At 37.8% G+C, this 23,056-nt stretch overlaps 1 protein-coding gene across 1 annotated transcript in view; it reads right to left on the bottom strand.

Moving 5' to 3' along the window:
• Positions 1–23,056, bottom strand: part of Ncapd3 (non-SMC condensin II complex subunit D3) — a 73,460-nt gene that overhangs the window by 19,667 nt on the left and 30,737 nt on the right. Inside the window, exons 16-23 of the mRNA XM_004862668.4 lie at positions 22,700–22,834; positions 21,000–21,220; positions 11,528–11,719; positions 11,112–11,209; positions 10,863–10,978; positions 5,878–5,985; positions 3,688–3,802; positions 3,488–3,595 (exon numbers count right to left, since the gene is read on the bottom strand). Coding sequence (XP_004862725.1) covers positions 3,488–3,595; positions 3,688–3,802; positions 5,878–5,985; positions 10,863–10,978; positions 11,112–11,209; positions 11,528–11,719; positions 21,000–21,220; positions 22,700–22,834 — 1,093 coding nt within the window. The remainder of the gene's footprint in view (positions 1–3,487; positions 3,596–3,687; positions 3,803–5,877; positions 5,986–10,862; positions 10,979–11,111; positions 11,210–11,527; positions 11,720–20,999; positions 21,221–22,699; positions 22,835–23,056) is intronic.

Raw genomic sequence — 23,056 nt, 5'->3', positions numbered from 1 at the left:
CCTTTGCACTGAGCTAAACCTCTGGCCCTTTTTTATTTTTTTAAATGGTCTTGCTAAGTTGCCCAGATTGGGCTCAAACTTGTAATATAAAACAAACAAAACAAAAATCCAAACTTGCAATCCTCCTTCCTGCCTCAGCCTCCCAAAGTGCTGGGATTACAGGCACTGTTCCACTGGCCACCACACCGGGCTTCATTTTACTTTGATTATACATACACTCTAAATACCTTTTGAAAAATATGAAATATGAAGTAGGTAGGTAGGAAAAAATGTCACCTCATTTGTTCACATTCACAGGAGCTGCCGAGTTATATTTGTATATATTTGTTCTGTGGCCTGGGGAATGTTTTACTCTTGCAATTCTTAAAATAAGCAATGTTAGAAAAAAATTCATAACACATATCTACCATAAAGTACACAATCACACTAAAGAAAATTCAGATTATACAGACGTCAGTATTTTCATGATTAACAATTTGAGTTCATGAAGTAATGTGCTTATGGCTCCTCTATAAATTCTGTAAATATGAAATAAACCATCTCTTTTCATAAACTGAACTTCAACTTTTTTCATTCCCAGAACTCAGTGCAGTGACTGAAATACAACCCTTGATAAATGGACTTCATGGTGCTCCATCAAGTATAAAAATTACAGGAACACGGGGCTGAGAATGTGGCTCAGCTGTGGAGCTCTTACCTAGCCTGAGCAAGGCCCTGGGTTCAATACACACCACCACAAAAAAACACAAACCACCAATAATATAGGTTATAATTGTAATAAATTAACACATCTACTGAAAAATTAAAGCTCGCTATACAGTGTTCTAATCTGACAGCCCTGGGTAATCATCCATCTGAAGGCTCTCACTGTTTCTTTTCTTTAATTTTTAGTTTTATTAGTACATGTTTGCAGTCCAGTTTATAATCATCTTAGGGAGTGGTTACATGTATGTACCACAGCTTATTTCTTTTTTTAAATCCCTTTCCTCTTCCCTCCCCCTCCCTTCTTTCCTCTTTCCATTCCCTTATCCCATTTTTCATTCTTATTGATATTAACCTTAGTTCATGTTATGACATATAACACTTACATTATTTGAGGTTATTAGGTTCCTGTTCATGGCACATCTTTCTTCTACTCATTTCCTCTTCCCTCCTCCTCACCCCCTGCCATTGTTCCCTTGACCTACTTCCCTATGAAAAGAGATCCATCCCCTTGTCCCCTTCAACTCATCCTTTATTATTCTCTTTGTTTATACTTTGCTTCATTCAAATGAAATACCATATGGTATTTAAGCTTGTGGGCCTGGTTTATTTCACTCAACATTATATTTTTCAGGTGCACCCATTTTCCTACAAATGTCTCAATCTGTCATTCTTTATAGCACAGTAGTATTCCATTATATATAGATACCACATTTTCTATATCCAATCATCTATTGATGGGTAAACAGGCTCCTTCCAGAATTTAGCCACTATGAATTTTACTGCTACAAACATTGGTATGCATGTATCACTGTAGCATGATGTCTTAAGTACTTTGGGGAAGATACCTAGAAGGGTGATAGCTGGGTCATATGGAATTTCTAATTTTAGTTGCAAAATCTCCATACTGATTTTCATAATGGTTGTACCAGTTTATATTCCCACCAACAATGCTGGAGGGATTTTTTTTATTTTTATTTTTTTAACCACAGATACACCAGCATTTGTTACTGTTTCATTTCTTAGTGATTGTCATTCTTTCTGGAGTAAGATGGAATCTTAGCATTGTTTTAATTTGCATTTCTCTAATGGCCAGCGATGTGGAGCATTTTTCATTATTTGTTGGCCATTTGTATTTCTTCCTCTGTGAAGTATCTATTTGGCCATTTCTCTTGTCCATTTCTTGACTGGATCTTTAATTTTAGGTGGTTTAATTTTTTCAGTTGTGTATTCTAGGTAACAGTCCTCTGAGGAGTAGCTGGCAAGATGTTTTCCCATTCTGTAGGTTATCTCTTCACTGTACTCACTGATTCTTTTGCTGTACAGAAGCTTTATAGTCTAATATAATGCATTTGTTGTTTCTTGTGCAATTGAGGTTCTGTTTAGAAAATCTTTTCCTACACCTATGTCTTCAAGTGTTTTACCTATTTTATCTTCCAGTATGTTTAATGTTTCTGTTTGAATGTTTAGATCTTTGATCCGTTTTGATTTTAATTTAGTATATGGTAAGAGATAAGGGTCCAGTTTCAATCTTCTGCACACAGATAACCAGTTTTCCCAGCACCACTTGCTGAATAGGCTATCTTTCCTCCAACATATGCTTTTGGCGTTTTTGTCAAAGATTAAATAGCTGAATGTTTCTGGGGAAGTTTCTGTACCCTCAATTCTGTTCTATTACTCTATGTAGCAGTTTTTGTTCCAGTACCATGCCATTTTTATCACTATTGCTTTATAGTACAGCTTGAAGTCAGGTATACAATGACTCCTGCTTTGCTCTTATTGCCCAAAATTGCTTTTGTTATTCTGGGTCTCTTTTGGTTGCATATAAATGTCAGCATTGTGTTCTCTGGATCTGGGAAATATGCTGCTGGTATTCTGTTTGGGACTGCATTAAATCTGTGTAACAGTTTTGGGAGTATGGTCATTTTGGCAATATTGATTCTGCCCATCCAAGAGCAAGGCACATCTTTCCATTTTCTGATGTCCTCTTTAGTCTCCTTTTTCAGAGTACTGTATTTTTCTTTGTAGAGGTCTTTCATTTCCTTGGTTATGTTAATACCTAGATATTTCATTTTTCTTGATGCTATCACAAATGGTATTTATTATTTTTCTAATTTCCTAATTGAGTTCATTATTGGTGTAATCAAATACTATAGTTTTTTGCTATAGTTTTATAGTATTGATTTATATCCTGCTACACTGCCGAAACTGGCTATTAATTCTAAGAGTTTTTTGGTGGAATTCTTCGGGTTTTCTATGTAGAATATCATGTCATCTGCACATAATGATAATTTGAGTTCTTCCTTTCCTATATGTAACCATTTTATTTCTTTCTCTTGTCTGACTGCTCTAGCTAATGTTTTAAGTACTATGTTGAATAGAAGAGGTGATAATGGGCATCTCTGTCTTGTTCCTGATTTTAGAAGGAAAAGTTTTTAGTTTTTTCCCATTTAGTATGATGCTGGCTATTGGTTTGTCATAAATAGCCTTTATCATACGGTTCATCTGTACCTGTTTTCTTCAGGGTTTTTATCATGAAGAGGTGCTGGATTTTGTCAAAAGCCTTTCTGTGTCTATTTATATGATTAGATGGTTTTAAACCTTGCTGAAGGCTCTCACTGTGAGCATTCTATCATGCTGGCAGAATTGGGTACCCATATCAGAAACCCAAAGAAAGTAGGCACAAACTCAGCAGCCTACAACACTACCAGGGCTGGACTTATTTAAGATAAATGTGACCCACAGAAGCTGACCTCAGGCTCATTTCCTCACACATTCTTCTTACCTAAGGTGATAATGGCATGCGCTCTAATCACAGAAGGCATGACAAAACTTCTGACCTTGGAGGGCAGCTGAGTGGTTGGGGCTTCTCCAGAACCTTGAGACGGCAGCACTATAGGGAAGGGAACAGATTTAGCGACAGAGCCTCAAGGGTTACTTGGCTTTAAGACCACACAGTACAGAGACTGACTTCAAGTGCCTTACAGTGATCTGCGTCAGCAGAAGAAGCCAGAATGGACTGAATCAGAAGGAAGACTTGCTTCTCCACTCTGGCTGGACAAAGCTGTGCAACATCTCCCAGGGTAAAAATGTACTTAACCTACAAAGAGAACAGGCTTACAATAAGAATAAGGCAAAATGGAAACCCCACCTAGTATTACATTTCAATGGAATAATTTTTTTTGTCTCCCAAAGTACAAAGACTTAACTATTTTTTGTTTCAGAAAAATACATGGCCATTATGAAAACTCAGTTGCTACTTTATGAAACGCACCTGAAGTTAGGGTAACTATATACTTTTCTAATTGAAATCCAGACACTTCTGTGAACAAATGGGTACTATTAATAATTATGTTGTGATAACAAGTATAAACCTGGATAATCTTGGGTAAACTGTAGTGTAGAATCATTTACCTGTAATCCCGGAAAGATACCATTATTTTTGTGTATAACTTTCATTTTAAAGTATTTTTATAATCATGGGGCTTTATCTTTCTTTTTAAAAAATATACACTTACCAATCGGCTACTCTGAAGTCTGTGTTACTTTGAAGTTTTTTAATTTCTTTGAATATTAAGTATCTTTTCATGTTAATATATACAACAATATGTTCAATGACTACAAAAGTATGCCATTTAAAAACAATAAATGTCATAATTTTTCTCATTACTCCACAATCAGTGAACGTTTATATTATTTTTAACCCTTTGGTATTGCTTACATCAGTTCTGGTGAATACCTCTGTACTGTTGGAACTATTCTACTTCCTTAGACCCGAATTCAGGGTTAAAAAGCACGTAAAACTACTATATATTTTAAAACATAATTCCAAACTGTCCTCCAGGTTAGTTTATTACCTAGATTCCTAACCAAAACATACACAAGGACCTGCTTTCTCACATCTACCACTATGAAGTTTGAGACCAGCCTGAGAAAGACCCTGTCTCAAAAACAGAAAAAAAAAAAGAAAACCAAAAAATATTTCTCTGGAGTTGAAAAGTCAATAATAAATACATTTGGGTTTAGAAAAACTTGAACATAGGTTATTTCTTAATGGATTATAGCATGAGCTAAATAATACACATAGGGCAAAACTTCTCCACATGTTTTGACTGAAGGGTAGATTCTGGTGATATATTTAATAGTGAAACAAAAAAAAAAATCTTAGAAAGATTTACACATCACAATAAGCATTTTTCTTAGTGCGGCCAGTAACTTCCCAAACAAATAGAAAAGATATTCTCTATCAAACTCTGGGCCTAGTCTGAACTATATACCATGGCCCTCATACCTAAAGTGTACAGATCCTCATAAAAATACCATGAATTACTGAACACCAGCATAGCAGTGCCTCAGGCACAATGGTCTTCTCTTTTACAAATCTAAACTTGGTCTGTAATCACTAACAACTATAAAAGCTAAGCTGGCAGAGCAGAAACTAACACAGAAAAGTAGTGCTCAACTAATTTAAACAGAGGAGAAAAATGGCCACTGTTGGTTAAACGATGGCCTATCCTGAAGGGTATCAAAAAGTAGCTCATTATTTCTTTTACTGGGCAGTGTCAGATGCTGTAATAGGACCACCATAATATACTTATCAACAGCCCACTGGTTTGACTTGTTCTGACTCAAGGGATCTCTTACACCAAAATTATTTCTAACATAGGGGTGCCACGTAAGACAATCTTCCCCTATCAGGACATTTGTGTCTTGAATTGTCAAATCTGTCCTTTTACTTTAGATATTATAACTATTTAGCCCTATGCCCCAGTTCTGTAGTTCAATGTATAAACAGTTCAGAAGACATGCTATACTAATTTTAAAATTCAAACAAACCAAAAGGCCAAGGATCACACTCTATTATTTCCTTACATTATTATTTCTACACTTGACTCTAGTAAGCTCACAAACCACATTATTTTCCCTACTGGAATCAGGTTTTTCATAATATCTAATTAGATGAAGAGTTCCATCAAGTTTGCCCCCAGATAATAAGTAGGTAAATCAAAAATGAATGGGTTATTAATTTTAAAAATTCCTCTAAAAAGTAAATGAGCTCTAGGCTACCAGAGCCCTTCTCTTGTTAACAGGATTTGAAGTGCACATAACAATATCATCTTTATCTTAAAAAATCCCCATTGATATAAAAGAGGAAAGAAAGAAGCAGCTTCTTACCAACAGGTCTTCATCCATATTCCCTGCCCCATCCTCCTTCAGAATGATATTGGAGAGGTGGTGCTGGCAGGTGGATAGCACATCCCCACATACCTGCTTTAGCAGTTCCTGCAGCAAGTAACAGATTGGCTCTGAAGGGACTACATCTCCCAGGCAACCCACCAAACCCATGTTCTCAGAACTTCTAGGATCTTCAAATTCAAGAAAAACCCCAGCCATCATGCTTGTCCAAAACCAATATGACAAACTTAGCAAGCTGGCCATGAGAACTGGCTAGGTGGAATTTTCAGAGAAGAGTGTATATGTCATCTTTCTTTCTACATTTGCCCTACTAAAGCAAAAGGCAAATATTCAGGAGGATCTAATGCCCTAATTTATAAGGTATGTGGAATAGCAGTGCCTCTAACAACAGAGAAAAAAGTTACATATGTAGGTAGTAAATTAACTACTGTGATAAACATTTTCCTTTAAAAATACAGCAATAAAATGGATTGTTATCATTCCTAAATTTATTCCTTAGGGGCAAGTTTTCAGTGTCTCTTACTGGTCACGATAAATTCCAGGGGCCACTCCCAGTGCACACCCAATGCACCTCCGTGCCAAGACAGCCTCCCAACCACGTTCCAGAACTCCTGGGCTTCATTCATGCTGCCCTGGAGGCTGTCCCAAGTACCCAGGCTGAGCAAAGCACCTGCACCTCTGCACTTCCTCATCACCTCAAGCACACTTTTCATTTAGGGACACCTGTATCCCACTGACATTATCTGTTCATGTGTTTGTTTCCCCACAACACTGAAGGTATCTTAGGAAGACTGCTAACTATCACCCAGTGCCTAGCAGCACTGCTACAACATAGTACCCAAACAGCGTTTGCTGAACTGTGGTAAAATTACTACTCTAAACAAAATGTTTTTCAGTCTGACTTGGCCTAAAATTTTCCACAACTGTTGTTTTTATTACTTTTAAAGAACAACTGCATCAAGACTAAGAGAATACAAAAGATGAATCACAACACTGGCCAAGAGAGCATCTGAAACCCACAGCCTTTCTTTTGATAAGGAGAAAAAGGTTAACATGTAAGACTGCAAGATAACAACTTGAGTGGTTTGAGAGTTAGCTCTGAGGATCACAGAACCTGGACAGCCGGTGAGGCCATCACTCCTGGGACTGTCTCCATCAGGCAGGGCTCAGTTCAGTTTCTGCCCAAGTTCTTATGAACAACTGCAGTGACTCAGGGCACGTTCTGAGGTAACCCCCTTCATTTTAAGTAGACTTCCATGTCTTTCTTCCACAGCTGGCCAAAATTTGGCTCCTTATAATTTCTACCCATCAGTCCAGACAAGTCCTCTGGGTATAGCAAATAAATCAAATCCTTTTGTTTAAAAGTTCTTCATATATTTGATTTTAGCTAAGCAGCCTGTCTCAAATAGAGTAATTCTTCTCTTCTCCATACTAAACCTCCATGGAGGCCTTCAACTGATCCTTAACTTACTGCAACCCTGTTGGGAGCAATGCCACATAATTTTGGGGAAAAAAAAAAAATCATTTCATTAGGCCTAGTTCTCCTGCCTACAGGCCAGCTATGGCATTTTGGTTTCCGGTCACAACTGAGACCTCAATGATCCGGTGATGCTGTAATGCTCCAGGACAAGATTACAGCAGAAGACATCCTGGGAGGAACAAAATTTTCACCTACTCAGTTCCTCACTGTTCTTGGATTTCAGCTGCCCCTAGTCATTTGTTACACTTTGTTTATCCAGATATACTGAACTCTCTGCAAGTCATTTGTTACATCTGTTTCTCCTGATGTACTGAATAAAAGGTGCGGCAAGCTGGGGGCTTTTGTCTTTGCCACCCAGAGCAGCACTGATCAGGCCCAAAGCTCAGCTTCTTCTCAGTCTCATTTTTTCTACCTTTCCTGTATAATAAGTTAATTCACCTTGTGCTGTCATGGCTCTCAGGAGACTAGGACTCACTGCAGAGGATCTAGTAACATCCCCTTTCCCTGTTCCCTATATAGCCCCTCATCTAATTGTTCTTATCTAGATAAATTCCATTTTATCAATACTTCTCCAAAAGGTTGTCACTGAACTTGAATTATATATCACATAATAAAATTACTACAGTGAATGTTTAAACTTTAAAAACATTTATTACAGTAAAAGACACATCACTAATCCCCCTCAAAATACTACCTACCCCTCACTTTGAACACACTGATCTCATTATTTTTGCCACATTCTGAAGCAGTTCTGCAAGTCCTCTTTTGTGTCATTATGAGGTATGATTAAAAAAAAAAAAAAAGAGTATAGTAAATGCTGCTGCTGAGTGCCATCCAATGGAAAGGCAATCTAATAGGATTACACTGTGTTCTCATCAACCTTATTCACTGGGCCTGGCAACTCGCAACTTCTGGCTCTTCCCCAAAGTCAGAGTGACCATGAAAGGTAAACATTTTCAATCAATTCAGGACGTTGAGGCTATGACAGTGCAAATAATAACAGTCAAGAAAAAGACTTTTAGAACTGCTTCAGAAGCTGGCAAGAATGATGGGCTATGTCTGTCTGAAGTGAGGGGGAGGATTTTCAGGGGGATTAATGGCCAATGTATCTTTAACTATATTCAATTTTTTAAAATGCACAGCATTATTCAAACCACGTTTCATAGAACACGTCAACTTAGATTTAACCAAGACAAAGCACAGGACCATCACCCTTCTTATTCTAGACACAATTCTATTAATATAGGGCAAGATCTCATTGAGATTTTAATGACAGCCACAAAAAGACCACAAATTCAAGCCAAGAAAGAGCTAAGTCTTTTTATATACACTGCTGTTGAGCTGTATCTTGATCATCTATTCTTTAGATAATTACTCATTTTTAGTAAAATAAAAAATGCTTATTTGAAAAAAGAAGACAGTTTAGGGGAAACAAATGAGTCACATGGATTCAAAATACCCTATGGTTCTGAAAATTACGGGGCCTTATTCCACTGTCTACTAACAAAGGAGGTGGTATTGGCAGAAGAAAAACTGGCCATTTTTCTAACATAGTTTTGTGTTATTCCTTTCCTAACTCTCAGTTTCTAAATCTGAAGGCAAGTTTTTGTCTTCCTCACAAGACTCTAATACAATATAACCTACTGTGCTAATGACTATTGGCCACTGGTAGGCAGCAAATGACTTACAGCCCTGACAGTCCACCATATATATAATTCTTTCTCCAGCCCATCCTAGTGAAAAGAATCCTGGGAAGGTTCAGAGATCTTTGTTCCACTCCTGCCTCTGCCATCAATTGGAAAGTTGTGTGCCACTGATCCTTGTAGGATTAGTTTCAAAATCTGCCACAAATTTTCCTTACATAAGAAAAAACTTACATTGCTGTTTTAGATCTATTATTTTAAATGGAAAATAGAATATATAGAGGAAGGTCTTTCTTAAGGAAATACTGAAGAATAAAAGCATAAAAAATTACCTAGGTAACTACATAACCTTTGTTTTTTAATTCTAGAAAACTTAAAATACATTATAACAATTATTTAAATTAATTTATGATTTCTGTAATCATTATTATAGGCCCACAGCTCTAAATTTTTTTTGTTATGAATAGCACTATCTAAGAATATATCTCATGATAAAAATAGAAGACACAGTGATAAAATGATTCATTGAAAGTACCGACACGGAAAGAAGGGAAAGGAATAAATATAAGAAAAGAAAAAAAATGGAAACAAAGTCTTTGTAAATAGGGAGGGGTTGAAAGGAGGGCAGGGGAATGGGGAAAAAAATAAGAACCAATATATATCATATAAAGGTACAAATTCCCAATGATGAATGTCATCATATTGCATAACTAAAATGTACCAATAAACAATGAATTAAAAAAAAAAAAGAGGTACCGACATGGATACGTGACTATAAAACTGTTAGCCATAGGCTATGGGCCACTTTGTGTATATGATACCACCGAGAGATTTGAGCAGTGTAAGCTCACATAACAGGACAGGCATTTTCCAGATTATGACTTATCAAAGTGTTAAAAACCTTCTGAACTGAAGAGAAATGCCTGATTAGGTGAAAAATTATTTATTAAATGTTCTTGGAATGAGGGACTAGGCTACAAAGATACCTTTCAGAATTCTCACCAGGAGATAAATGTCAGCCAACAGGTACACCTTGTTAAATGACACTTGTACCTGGAGCCAAGGGTAGGTTATCTAAGGACATCTAGGTCAGTAGCAGTCAGATCTTAGGGTATACGATCTGCTAGACACATAAGCACTGCCTTGTTGTAGCAACAGCTACTGGCAACTAATGGAGACCACCCTAAACGAGCTACAAATTTATAAATTGGTTTCATATTAAAAGTCTGAGTCTACCTTTTAGCTCACAATGGCTCGCCTGAAGAGCCAGCAGTTGGTGTGTGAGAACAGAACAACTCCCCACACCACTGGTCACAGCGGAGATCTCAATGATCCGTGATGCTGTGACGTCTTGGATGGCAAGACAATAGTGCACCTGAGGGCAACATGACTCGTACACAAAACTTCTATAGAACCCAAAATTAATCTATGGGGAAAAATAAATTTCCCATTAATTAATTAATGATCTGTTCCTGCTAGAAGGACATGTTCCCCCGTTGCTAGGAACCTGACTGCGTCAGTGCTATTCACTCCACTGTTCCCTGCACTGCCCTTTACCCCTTCAAGGAGCTGTGTGTTTAATAAACAGTGGTAAGCTCCAGGAGACAGCATCTTAGCCTGATAAGAGCTCTGACCATCCTGGGCCCCCTTTATGCAGTAAAGATCTTGTTTTGTCTGCTGTTATCCTGCGTCAGACCCTTGGTCAGGCGGAGGTCTGATCAGCTTCCAGAAGGAGACTACACATCCTTACACCCCTCCCACTTCACAGCAAGGTAACATGCCCAAGTACAAATACAAGTACAAATAAGTTAGAAACACTGGGGGAACGTGTGTGGCCATACCTGTTCTTCCATCGCTGTCTTTGCGGATGCTCTACAAAGACTTTGCAAAGTATCAACAGCTGAAGTGATCAACTCTAGAGACCACTGAAATCCATTCAGCTTATACTTGATAACATCTAAGAAGGAAGTCAAAACCTTGTACTTTATATATATACACATAAATATATATGTATACACACGCATACATGTATATGTATACACACACATTGCAGCAAATGACTTTTTCAGAAACATTCAATAAACACTCACCTGTCACCCTGTCCCGAGTGCTCTCAGGAAGATGCTTTGCAATATGCCCAATAACACACAGTATATGTCCTAAGGTGTTTGAATTGGGATTCTGCTGACTAAAGAGAGGGCAGGAGAAATGCCAAGACAGAATCAAATTAAACATTGTACTACAGCAAAGTGCCTTTTCTTCTAGATTGTTAATACTGGAGGGAAGTGGGTAGGCAGAATGATTTCAGTGTCATGCTGTAAGAACATTAAGGGACTTAACAGACAAACGGTAAACTGACCATGCTTAAAAGTGATTCTTATTTTTCATGTTTTTTATACCAGACTTTCAATAAAGTACACAGCTATGAAATAGTCCTCCTCCTTAAGATATGAGCTTTGTTTCCAACCTTTAGTGTCCACCAATGGGCTGTTATAATCATGCGAACCTGCTGATTTTCTCCCAGGACCACATGATTTTGGTGTAGTCCAGCTTGGGTGAGGAGCCAGCAATCTTGGAGAGCAGCATCCAGGCGGGTGCAGAATGTTCTGTGCCAGTGTGAGATAGCATATTGTTTATAAAAGTGGATGAGAATTTATCTTTCTTGGACCAGATATGAAAAGCCTTATTTAAATAGCGGCTGGAAAAAAAGATGGGAAAGCAGAACTGTAACTATAAATATACAAAACTGTTCAAATCAGCCCCTTGCTGAAAGAGTATCAACTTTTGCTGCGCCACGATTTCTCTGATACAAAAACATGCACTCACAAGGCCTGATACCAAACTAGGTGTCTTCAGTAAGTAGTATTTATTTTCCCCTTACAAAATACTTATTTTTTAATGTAAAAAACAAAATTTCTTAATTCATTTGAGAACCTTCTTACCTTTATCCCCTCCAAAATTTCCACACAAGTATATGGGATAGGTTAGCATAACATACGCCCAGAGCTCACAGGGTTACAGTGACAAAAAAATAGAAACATTGTCCTTTTTTGAGTCACAGGATTAGGGAGAAATGACATCTTAGCATTTAAACACGGTGAAAGTAAATGAGCTAATATTTTCTATATCCTATTTCTTTTTCTTTTTTGGTACTGGGGATTGAACTCAGGACCTTATTCTTGCAAGGCACGCATGGATGCACTGAGCCAAATCCCCAGCCCCTGCTATATCCTATTAATTCTACTCAGGTACAGATTTTCAAACCTAGAATAAAAATTTTAAAACACTTCTGATACGTACTAAACTGTTTTTAAAACTATTTGATTTTCTTTTCAAAGCAATGAATTAAATCTATAAATAATGAGACAATGCCATGTTACATATCAAAAAGAGAAAAATACACTCTTCCACAATTAATTTTTCTTACACTGTTAGGAACACACACACACACACACACCCATGAACACGCAGGGTTTCTTATTAAGTTTTTTTAAGAAAGAAAATTTTCAAAGCATGCAGAAAAATTGTAAGAAAATGAATGTATCTGTTATCCTAGTAAGCACATGTACATAAATGGTATTATTAAATTAGTGATTAAAAATCTATCTATATGTCAAATTTTACCATAATTAGATCACAACATGATTTGTACCTGACTTATGTCCAAATACAAGAAAATGCAATAAACATTTTAAAATTTATTTTCAGAGAACCAGATAAAATATTGAGATTTACTACAAGAAGACAATAGAATGGGCAAAAAATTGCTCTGGAATTCTAGTTTTAAGTCTCAAGTTTGGCTCCTCTCTCACAACTCACACTCCTCCACCTACCAAGCAGACCCCAGCCAGCCTTTCGCCCCATCCCTCAGTCAGCCCACTGCCGATCACAACTGTTCTCCACCTTGGCAGAATGAACTCCAAGAAACAGTACCCAAGTCTCCACTCTCCTAGTATCAAAGCTACAGCAAGAGCCAGTCCTTAGCCTGTTTTATTTGGCCTCTACTAGAGGTCTACTAGTCATCATTCTAAGATGGTCCACTTGCTGTTTCTCTTCCATTTCCCTTCTCTAATCCTCTTTCTAATCACTCCCCACCATGTTGGGGTGTGGGGATTGAACCCAGAGCCTTCTATATAAGCCAGATCTCCAGCTTCTGATCGCTTTAAATGCTGATTTTGAAAAGCTCTACTTTTCATTCTTTTATCTACAAACTGACTCTGGGTGATCTCATTCAATACAGAGCTCCCCACTCACAGGTGACCATGTATTCCAAACTGGACTTCCATCTCCAGGCCTATGTGCATTCCTCACCTGCCTGACTTTTGCCTTCCATATCTCAGTCAGTGGCAAATTAAAGAGTAATTTTTCTTAGACTCTGTGGAGTATTCAGGCCTCTAAGCCTTTGTATGCTATTTTCTGCCTCAATATTTTCACTATTATGGCTGCCTGGCTGATTCCTCCAATATTCTTCAGCTCATGCTACTTCGGGAAGCCATTTACTATGGTTTAGATATAATCTGTTTGTGTGCTCCAAGGTTTGTGTGCAGAAGTGCGGTCCCAGTGTGGCAGAGTTGAGGGTGTAGAACCTCTAGATGAAGCTAGTGGAAGGTAATGAGGTCATGGGCACCGCCCTTCAGAAGGGCCTCTTAGAGTTAGTTCTCATGACTAAGCCTGACTCTGGAATTCTCTGGCTTCCTATCCCCACAATGTGATCTTTCCTATGCCTGGCTCTGCCATAATGATACCACCCACTAGGAGGCCCTCACCAGAGGCTGAACTAACTGGGCAAACTGATCTTGGAGTAAGAGCTTCCAAAACCATGAGTTAAATAAACCTCATTTCTTCACAAGGTATCCTGCCTCAAGTATTTTCTTATGGGAAGAGAAAATGGACTAGGACATCATCCTAATGAAGAGAAAGGAGGGAGAGAAGAAAAGCAAAGAGAAATAATAGTCACCAAATGCTACCTGCTCTTCCTCCATGAGTGTAACTTTCTATTTTATTGTATCAAAATTTCTACTAGACTGAAAGCAAACTGAGTAGAACAAGTGTCCAAATGCTGCAATCTCCAACAAAAAATGAAGTACTCCAACTATAATTATTTATAGCTCCTCTTTCATTTCTTTCACCTCAAGCTCAATCTTCACCGATTCTACTCCTCCCCCTTGTCAGGCAGCTCTGAAGGTGCCTCCCTTTCTCCATTTCCACCATCTCCACCTTAATTCAGGCCCTCATTATCTCTGACTTCAATTACTGTAACAGTAGCCCATGTTCTCAGACTCCAGTTCTGTCGTCTTGGTTACCAACATAAGCCCATTCTCTGGACTCCTAAAATAAAAAATCTGGAATTGTTCCTTTAAGTCGATCAGCAGCCTCCCCCGGCATCCCGCTTTTAATAATTGAACTTGCTGGCATGCTGCTCTGTATTTCTGCACCTTCGTCTGGGGCCCAGCCACACAGGCAGTGTCACACCAGCCTAGGATGCCATGCAGTGCTGACACAGGGCATGTTACCGTATCCATCTGGGTCTATTTTCTCCATGAGTTGTTCTGCTCCTTATAGCTCTGAAGATTCAATTCAAAGGTCACCTATTCTGTGAAGTTCTCCCCAGGAACATTTCTTGATATTCTAATAATACCTTTTTATAGAGCTTAACATTCTGTCTTCAAATGTTTACTGAACTCTTTATTCTACTAACATCACTGCTCTCAACAGTATTTTTGCTCTTTAAAACCAACTTCTTACTTCAGTGGTTCTCACATATTTTTCATATCAGGTCTCCTTTAAACTCTTTTTTCTTTCTTTTGGGTTTTTTTCTTTTTTGGTAGTGCTGGGCCTTGAGCATGCTATGCAAGCATTCTACCACAGAGCTATATCCTTAACCCAGGACCCATTAAATTTTTCAAAATTACTGACCATACCAATGAACTTTTGATTTTGTGGATTATATCTACCAATGTTTGCTATGTTTGAAATTTAAATCAAGGAATACTTGATTTAAAAATACTTATCATTTAATTCATTAAAAATAACAATAATTATATTTTAACATAAATAACAGTTATACCAAAAATCAGTCTTTTCCCCAACAAACTCTGTAAGAAGAGTGTTGTATACTGTTGTATACCTTCATAGATCTCTAAGGTCTAGAAGAATCAGGAGATGGAGTATTCTCATATCTGCTCCTGTACTCAGTGTCTTCCAGTATAGCTTTTGGAAAATTCCAGGGTACTATCATGAAAGAATGTGAATGAAAAGTGACTAATCATATCTTAATATTATGATTAAAGAGTCAGATTCCATTAAGTCCTTTTTTTGGGGGGGACCAGGGATTGAAATTGGAACCTTGCACTTGCAAGGCAGGCAGCGGAACAACTGACCTAAATCCCTGGCCCTATAAGCCCTTTATACCAGCACTACTGCCCTAGCCTATGCCTTTCAGTGGCTCTTCCAAGTCTTCTTTACACTTCAGGTCCCCACTTTACCTTACCCTTCCTGACTTTGCGCAAGTGATCCTAATGGCTACTTTAATGAGGAAAGAAAAACTAGCAAGCTCTAGTTTTTAATTTAATTCTTCTGTGGTTTTCCAACTCACCTTTGAGTCCTTGTATCTTTGACATTCCCTTAACCTAGTTTATAAACATACTATTCTTTTCCAGAAGCTTTCTTCATTAAATAATACCCATCTTTCATTCACCCACTGGTATTTACTCTAATTGAAAGTGGAAACAAAAAAAGACCTATGGAGGATGCTATGACACTTCTAAAATGTAAGGTGCACCTTAATTCCAGATGTTAAAATGTGTTACAGGTTGATGAAATACAGTAAGTCGGGCCAGGGGAGGAAAGTAGGAATCCCATAAGGAAGTATAGGAAATCTCAAAGGACGAGTAAGCGCACACAAGGCAGGGAAGGCTGAAAGGGCACTTTATGGAGAGAGTAGGCCATGCTCAGGGCATGAGTGTGCAAGAGGCTGGAAGGGTGTGGGGAGCAGGCTGCAGCTGCTGGGCACACAACTCACACAGCGAAATGTGAGGCAAAGCTGAGGGACAGACTTGACAGTGAGAATCTTACAAAGCTTCCTGAAGTCATTATGGCGGAGAAAGGTCACTGGGCAGAGGGATGTTGGACAGGGCTGAGGACAGCCTGGGAGCTGGGGGGTGGGGGCAGGGAGAAAGTGACACATTTCCAGGATGGAAAAGGCTAAGTTATGTTTTATCTTGAGATGTATACTGCTAGGCTTTGATAATTTACTCTAACCAAGTAAGTAAAAATGTCCATTTCCTCAAATTCTCAACAATACTTGGTTAAGAGTATCAAATGTTGTCTCCCATTTTGTCAAACTAAAATTTGTTTTAATTTGAACTCCTTTGGCTGTTAGAGAAGTTTAGCATCAAATTCAGTATCTATTTTTGTTTACTGTTCATTTGTTTCAGTTTTTACAAACTGCTTTTTTATGTAATCTGTTTTTTTATCAAGGAGTTCATCTTTTCCTTACTAATTTATAAAAGGACAATACAACATGTGACCAAAAATACAGTGAATGTTTAAGTTTTTAAAAAATGTATTACAGTCAGGATGTAGCTCAGTGGCACCACATCTGCCTGGCAAGCACAAGGTCCTGAGTTTGATTCCCAGTACCAGAAAAAAGTACTATAATAAGACACATCCCATTAATTCCCATCAAAATACTCCCCCATGCTTCAAACATATTTATCTCATCAATCTTCTTACTTTCTGAAGCAGTTCTAAAAGTCCTTTTCCACTTCACTGTCATGGCTGCCTTGACATCCTGAATTGATTCAAAATATTTACTTCCGTGGTTATTTGGACCATGGGGAAGAGCCGGAAGTCACGTGGTGCCAGACCCAGTGAGTAAGGTGGAGTACACTATATTGGTTTATGAATCTGCCTTTCCACTGTATGATGCTTGGCAGCAGCACTACTTATTTTGATCATACCTAGTAGACACTCGTGAAAGAGGAATGGCAGAACTGCTTCAGAAAGTGGCAAGAACAATGGGATAAGTGTTTACAAAGCAAGAGGGGCTTATCCTGAAAAGGATTAATGGCAATGTGTCCTTTACTATAATAAATATTTAAAAATTTAAACATTTCCCATATATTTTCTACTTCATAAATATAGGACATTACTCTTTATCATGTTATAGTTTTTCCAATTTGTCTTTTGTGTTGTAATTTTTAATGTTGCCTTTGTCTTTTTGGGTGGTGTGGGGGGGTCCTTCTATAACATAATACCTGAGACTGAAAAATTTATACAGAACAGGAATGGACCACTCACAGTTCCAGAGGCCAGGAAATCTAAGGTTAAGGCACCAGCATGTCAGATGTCCACATGAGGCTGCTCTGTGCTTCCAAAGTACTGCCCTGCATGCTGGATTCTCTAGAGAGGGGGAGCACGGGATACTCACTGGCAGATCAGGTAAGAGAGAGCCCACTCATGAATGCCCTTATATCATGACACTAATTCATTCACAAAGGTGGAGCCCTTGTGGTCTAACCACCCTACTTCCTGATACTGTTAAAATAGCCATTAAATTTCAACACAAGCTTTGGAGGGGACAAATATTAAACCACAACAGGTGTTGACAATCATCATTCAAACAAGCAGTCAACTAAAGCACTACAATGTGCCAAGTAATGTGTTTGCTTAGGCTTTTCTTTGAAAAGAAAACATAACCTTTTCTCTTTAAAAGCATGTTGTGCCAGGTGTGGGGGCACATGTCTGTAAACTCGGTCCTCAGGAGACTAAGGCAACTTGCCACAAGATCAAGGCCAGCCTGGACTACCATCTCAAAAAAAGAAAAAAAAAACAACCATCTTGTGGCTGAATTACGTTCCTAAGCCAGATAATATTAGGATGTGACTATATTTTCAGACAGAGCCTATAATGAAGTGATGAAATTAAAATGAAGGGTCTGGGTGGGCCCCAATCCAATTGACAGGTGTAATGATCAGAAGAAATGTGGGCGCACAGAGACATAGGCATGTATACACAGATGGCGGCAGCCATCTTGGTCACGCAGAGGTGTTGAGAAAATGAGGCCGCCAGGGCCTCAATCTCAGACTTCCAACCTCCAGAACAGTGAGAAAATACATAACACAAGATATTATATCAATTAAAGCTTTATATTTTAAAAAAATTTACAGAGAACGGTGCCCCTCTTATGTAAAAGAATTACTATATTCTGCACATTTTACAAATCTGTAACATGCCTACAGTTATACCATCCATTTCATGGATAATACTGGCCATCTGCGCCTTCTCTTTTCTTTTGGCAAATCTCGGTTAAACTTTGTCTTTCCTATTATGGTTTCTGAAGACTAAGTCTTTCCCTTTTATCCAGTTTAGTAATATCTATGTTTAACTCTAGAAATGAAAACTGCAATAAGAATAACTCAGTAAATGGATTTAACAGTGAGTTACATATAAACAAAGAAAGTCTAAGGGCTGGGGATGTAGTTCAGTGGCAGAGTGCTTGCCTTGCATGTATGAAGCCCTGGTTATAATTCTCAGTACTACAAGAGGAAAGAGGGAGAGAAGGAGAGAGGGAGGGAGGAGATAGGAAGAAGGAGAGGGAGAATGGAAAAAAAGGAGGAAAGAAAGGAAAGGAAAAGAAAGAAAAGAAAAGCAGGCAAGAATAAATAAAATAACACTGAAAAATTATGCAGGGGTAGAAGAGCACAAGACTTATTCTACTGGAGAGAGCCTAAAAAGCCACAATAATTAAATCTGTGATACAACCCAAAAGAGGAACAAATACGTAAACAGTAAAAAAAATAGAGAATTCCGGACTTGAATTATGAACATTTTGTCATAATGCAAAGGAGTGAATAAAGGATACTGCAAAGCAGTGAAGAAAGGATGATCTTTTTAATTAGCATTGCTAGATTAATTGGGTCTTTATTTAGAAAAACATCAAATTTGATCTCTAACTAGTATAGCGCCCAAAAGTCAAAGGCAGAGAAGTTAACAGTGAAAAGGAAAAACAAATTTCTAGATTATGTAGAATATTTACATGATCCTGAGGTTAAAAAAATTTTTTTTCTTAAAATATATTAACCATAAAGAAAACCACTGACAAACTGACCTTATCAAAAGACACCATTAAGGGTTCATCCCCCAAATAGCAAAAAAACAAAAATAAAAACAAATTTAGAGGTTTGACAAAGCTTGTGCTTAGCAATGTGTGAGGGGGCCTTAATTCCCACCACCAAAAACAAAACAAAAAAATAAAAGGGTAAAGAAAAATTCAGGACAAGGGCGATGAAGAGATAATTCACAAATGTGAATATCTAAATGCTAATCCACATACAAAAAATTGTTCGTTCTCACTAGTCAACTTGGAATATAATTTAAAGCCACAAAGAAATAACACTATGCATTTGGCAAACTGGCTAAAAAAAGACAATACAAAATATTGGCCAAGATATGGAGCAACTGGAACTCTCATACTGCTAGTGAGAAAGCAAATTGCTATGACCACTTGAGAAATCATCTAGCAGTATTTATTCAGGTGAATAAAAACATACTCAACAATGCTCTCTTAGGTATACATCCAACAGATGTGCTACATGTTATATACATGAACATGTATAAGCACATAAATAACAGTAAAAAACTGGAAGCAACCTGGTTATCTACGGACGTTAGAATGGACTGGTTTAGTCATATCATGCCCATGTGTGTGGATGTACAGCAATGAATGGGCTACAGCTGGATATACCATAACCTGAACACATCTCACATTACGCCTGGTAAAATCAGCCATGACTCACAAAAGCATACATACCACAAAATTTCATTTATATAAAGGTCAATTAAAAAAAATAGTTGGAAGAATACAGGAAAGCAGTATGGAATGCTAAAATGATAGGAGTACCTATAGGTGAGGGAAGGGAAGGCTGCTGACTGGGATGGTATGAGGATACTTCCTGGCCCCAGCTATGTTCTGTCTTGTTGTTAAGCCAGGTGGTGATTACATGGATATGTTTTTTAGTAGTATTTATTAACTTTATGGTTTGCTCACTTTTCTAAGCATAATACACTTTAATATAGAAGTTTAAAAAAGAAAAAGAAACTTCCCAACAGTTCTCATGAGCTACTACAGCCTTCTACTTTTTGTGAAAAATGGCTCCTACCTTTTGTCACTTTATCATGAAGCTTTTTTAATATGTTGAGTGTGGATAATGTGGTATCCCTACAAAATAGTCAATTCTGTTGCTGGTGAAATCCTTTCTAAGAACCTCAGCAAACATACAGTTGATACAGAGAACGTATTTATTGAGTAAATGCATCTTCAGCCAGAGTTTTAATACCAAAGGGATCTTATAAGATCACATAATCCATCTGGCTGCTCTTGCAAATGAGGAAACTATGGCCCAGGGTAAAGTAATTTGCCAACACCCTCAAGTGGTATTTTATAACACTAAATCTATTTCTCTTTCTATTGTATAATTCTTTCAGAACTATATGTAAAAAGTAGAGAAATTTCTCCTGTAGTATGACAAAAGAAACGTAAGAAAAAGAAAAAAGTGGCCAAGATAGCTCAAACATTCACTATACGCAGTATACATTAAATGTTATCAAATCCAGCAATCCAATAAAATATTACAAAAAGTTTTAATTTGCACAAACAAGGAAGTTATCTTTCACAATAACCAGCACTGGGGAAAGGGAATTCTGATCTGTCCTATCCATCAGTGTTTTGTAGTATGTATTAGGATACCAGCCTACAACTGGAAAGCAGTCAGAGGGAAGCAATGGAAGTGACCAAAGGTGTCATAAAAACAGTCACCACAAACATGCTAAGAGATATGAAGTAGGTCAAAAGAAGAAGAGACCAAGACCAAGCCTTCACATATACTATGTAATTTCAAAAGGTGATTTTTAAAGATCAATGAAAAAGTTTATTATAAAGTGGCCTTTATAGGAAACAAGTCGTACGGCTGACATACCTCAGTTCCTGGCCTTCTGTAGTGAGGAGGGCGAGGAGAGACCAGGCAAGCACCTGGCTGTCATCCTCTATATGAAATTTACTGTGATGCTTGATGTTCTGCAGCAACAGCTGGTCCAAGTACTCTAGCGCCTTCTCCTGCACTGTGCTCTCGCAGTCCATCACCACGGGGATGACCCCCGACAGCCAGGCCTTCTGAATCAGCACACATCTGGGCTGGGCCTGCAGATTGGGAGATTATGATGTCAAAGGTCTGAACACAGTCTAAATACAAAAAAGTCCAAAAACCAGTCAGTGAAGTAGTTAGGAACACTTTTAGAGATATGTTAAAATTATCACACTTATATGGCTAGAGGACTTTGCTTGCCTGAAGCCTTGGGTGTGATCCCTAACACATCACTATCAATCAAAAAACAGAGAAAAAAAAAAAACCTATGAACTATGAATGCAAACAGAATATAACATGAAAAAAGATTAATATCCAAAAAATACAAAAACCAAGTCAACCTCTAGGTTATCATACATCTGTGCATATTCAAATCTTAAACTTTTACATAAAACATTATTTCATTATTATAAAAATGTAAAGCAGTAGATTTTTGGTCATTCAAAACCAAGAACAAATTAATATTTATCCCAAAGAATAATTAGAATGTTGAAAGTCAAAATAGGCATTGCTTAATGCCATCGCTCATGAAATAGGAAATAAACATGCTTTTGAAATTCTTCAATAGCTAATCAGTTGGCAGAAGTAAGTTATATATAGTATTAGTGAATCGTCTCTTTTGGTACTAACCTCCACACACGAGTATATATCTTAACTGACAGCTGAACAACTGAGCTAAATCTCTGGCAACAGGAATTAATCTGGGACTGTAGCTTAACCAAACTAACTTTTAAATTTCTTTTTCTATCTAAGATTTAAGATGAAATCAAGAAAAGACATTATTGTTTAGTATTAGTTCCTAATTACGTTTATTAGGAAGTGTGGTCTATCACATGTAATTGAAGGACACTTCTTCTCCTATACTGTACAATACTACAGTAGATGTGGTAGTTTCTAACTGTCACTTTAACATTTATCAACAGGTAATTATGTATTATGCATAATTTACTCCTTTTTTCCTCTTTGGTGCTGAGGCTTGAACTTAGGGGTCTTGTGCATGCAAAGCATGCTGTAATGATGATGGTTCCACTTGCATGGATTGAGAAACACCTAGAAAATTAGTAAAACACACTGGTGGGCGTGTTTGTGAGGGTGTTTCCAGATATTTGGCTTGTGAGATGGCAAACTGAGGTGGTACACCTACTCTAAATGGGGGCAGCATCCCAAATGAAACAAAAGCAGGAGGAAGCCCACCAAAAGAGGTACAAGCCTGTGTTCCTCTACCTCCTTTCTTTCTCTCTTCCTTTCCTGGCTGCCATGGGGTAAGCAGTTTTCCTCTGCTACACCCTTCCACCATAAAAGCAACAAAAAGCAATGAGCATAAAAGCAACGAAGCTGACTGACTGCATATTAAAAATCTCTAGAACCATGAGCCAAAATAAACCTTATTTCCTCTAAGCTGTTTTTCTCAGGTATTTGTCATAGCAATGGAAAGCTGACTTACATACACTCTAGCCCTGAGCTATACCTCCAGCCCTAGACTTACTTTTGATACAAGATACCATGCAATAGATAAAAAACACCTTGCCTCTCACCATAAGAAGTTCAGTGAGAGATTGTAGAGCCTGCTTCCGGACAGATACAGCAGGGTCCCGACAATGGTCCTGCAGAATTGTTAGGTCTTCCTCCATACCCAAGATGTCACAGTGTTTCAAGATACTCACTAACACCTAAAGGCACAAACATAACAGGAAGTGGTGACAAGAAAGCATAAACACAAAGTTCCAAAGCCTGCTAAGGAATACTTCAAGTCTGTGGTTCTTAACATACTGGACATCATAGATCCATGCTCCTCCCTACAACACACCACATTTTAGAATCAGATGAAAGCTAAGGCCTTTCTCCAGAGAAAGTTTGACATTTCATGTAAACAAGTATTTACAACCAATTCT

Source organism: Heterocephalus glaber, unplaced genomic scaffold (assembly GCF_053883595.1).
Source record: "Heterocephalus glaber isolate CG9 unplaced genomic scaffold, H.glaber_assembly_v1.0 deba00001446, whole genome shotgun sequence".
Classification (NCBI taxonomy): domain Eukaryota; kingdom Metazoa; phylum Chordata; class Mammalia; order Rodentia; family Bathyergidae; genus Heterocephalus; species Heterocephalus glaber.
Note: the sequence above shows the minus strand (reverse complement) of the source record. Positions and strands in the feature narration are given on the sequence as shown.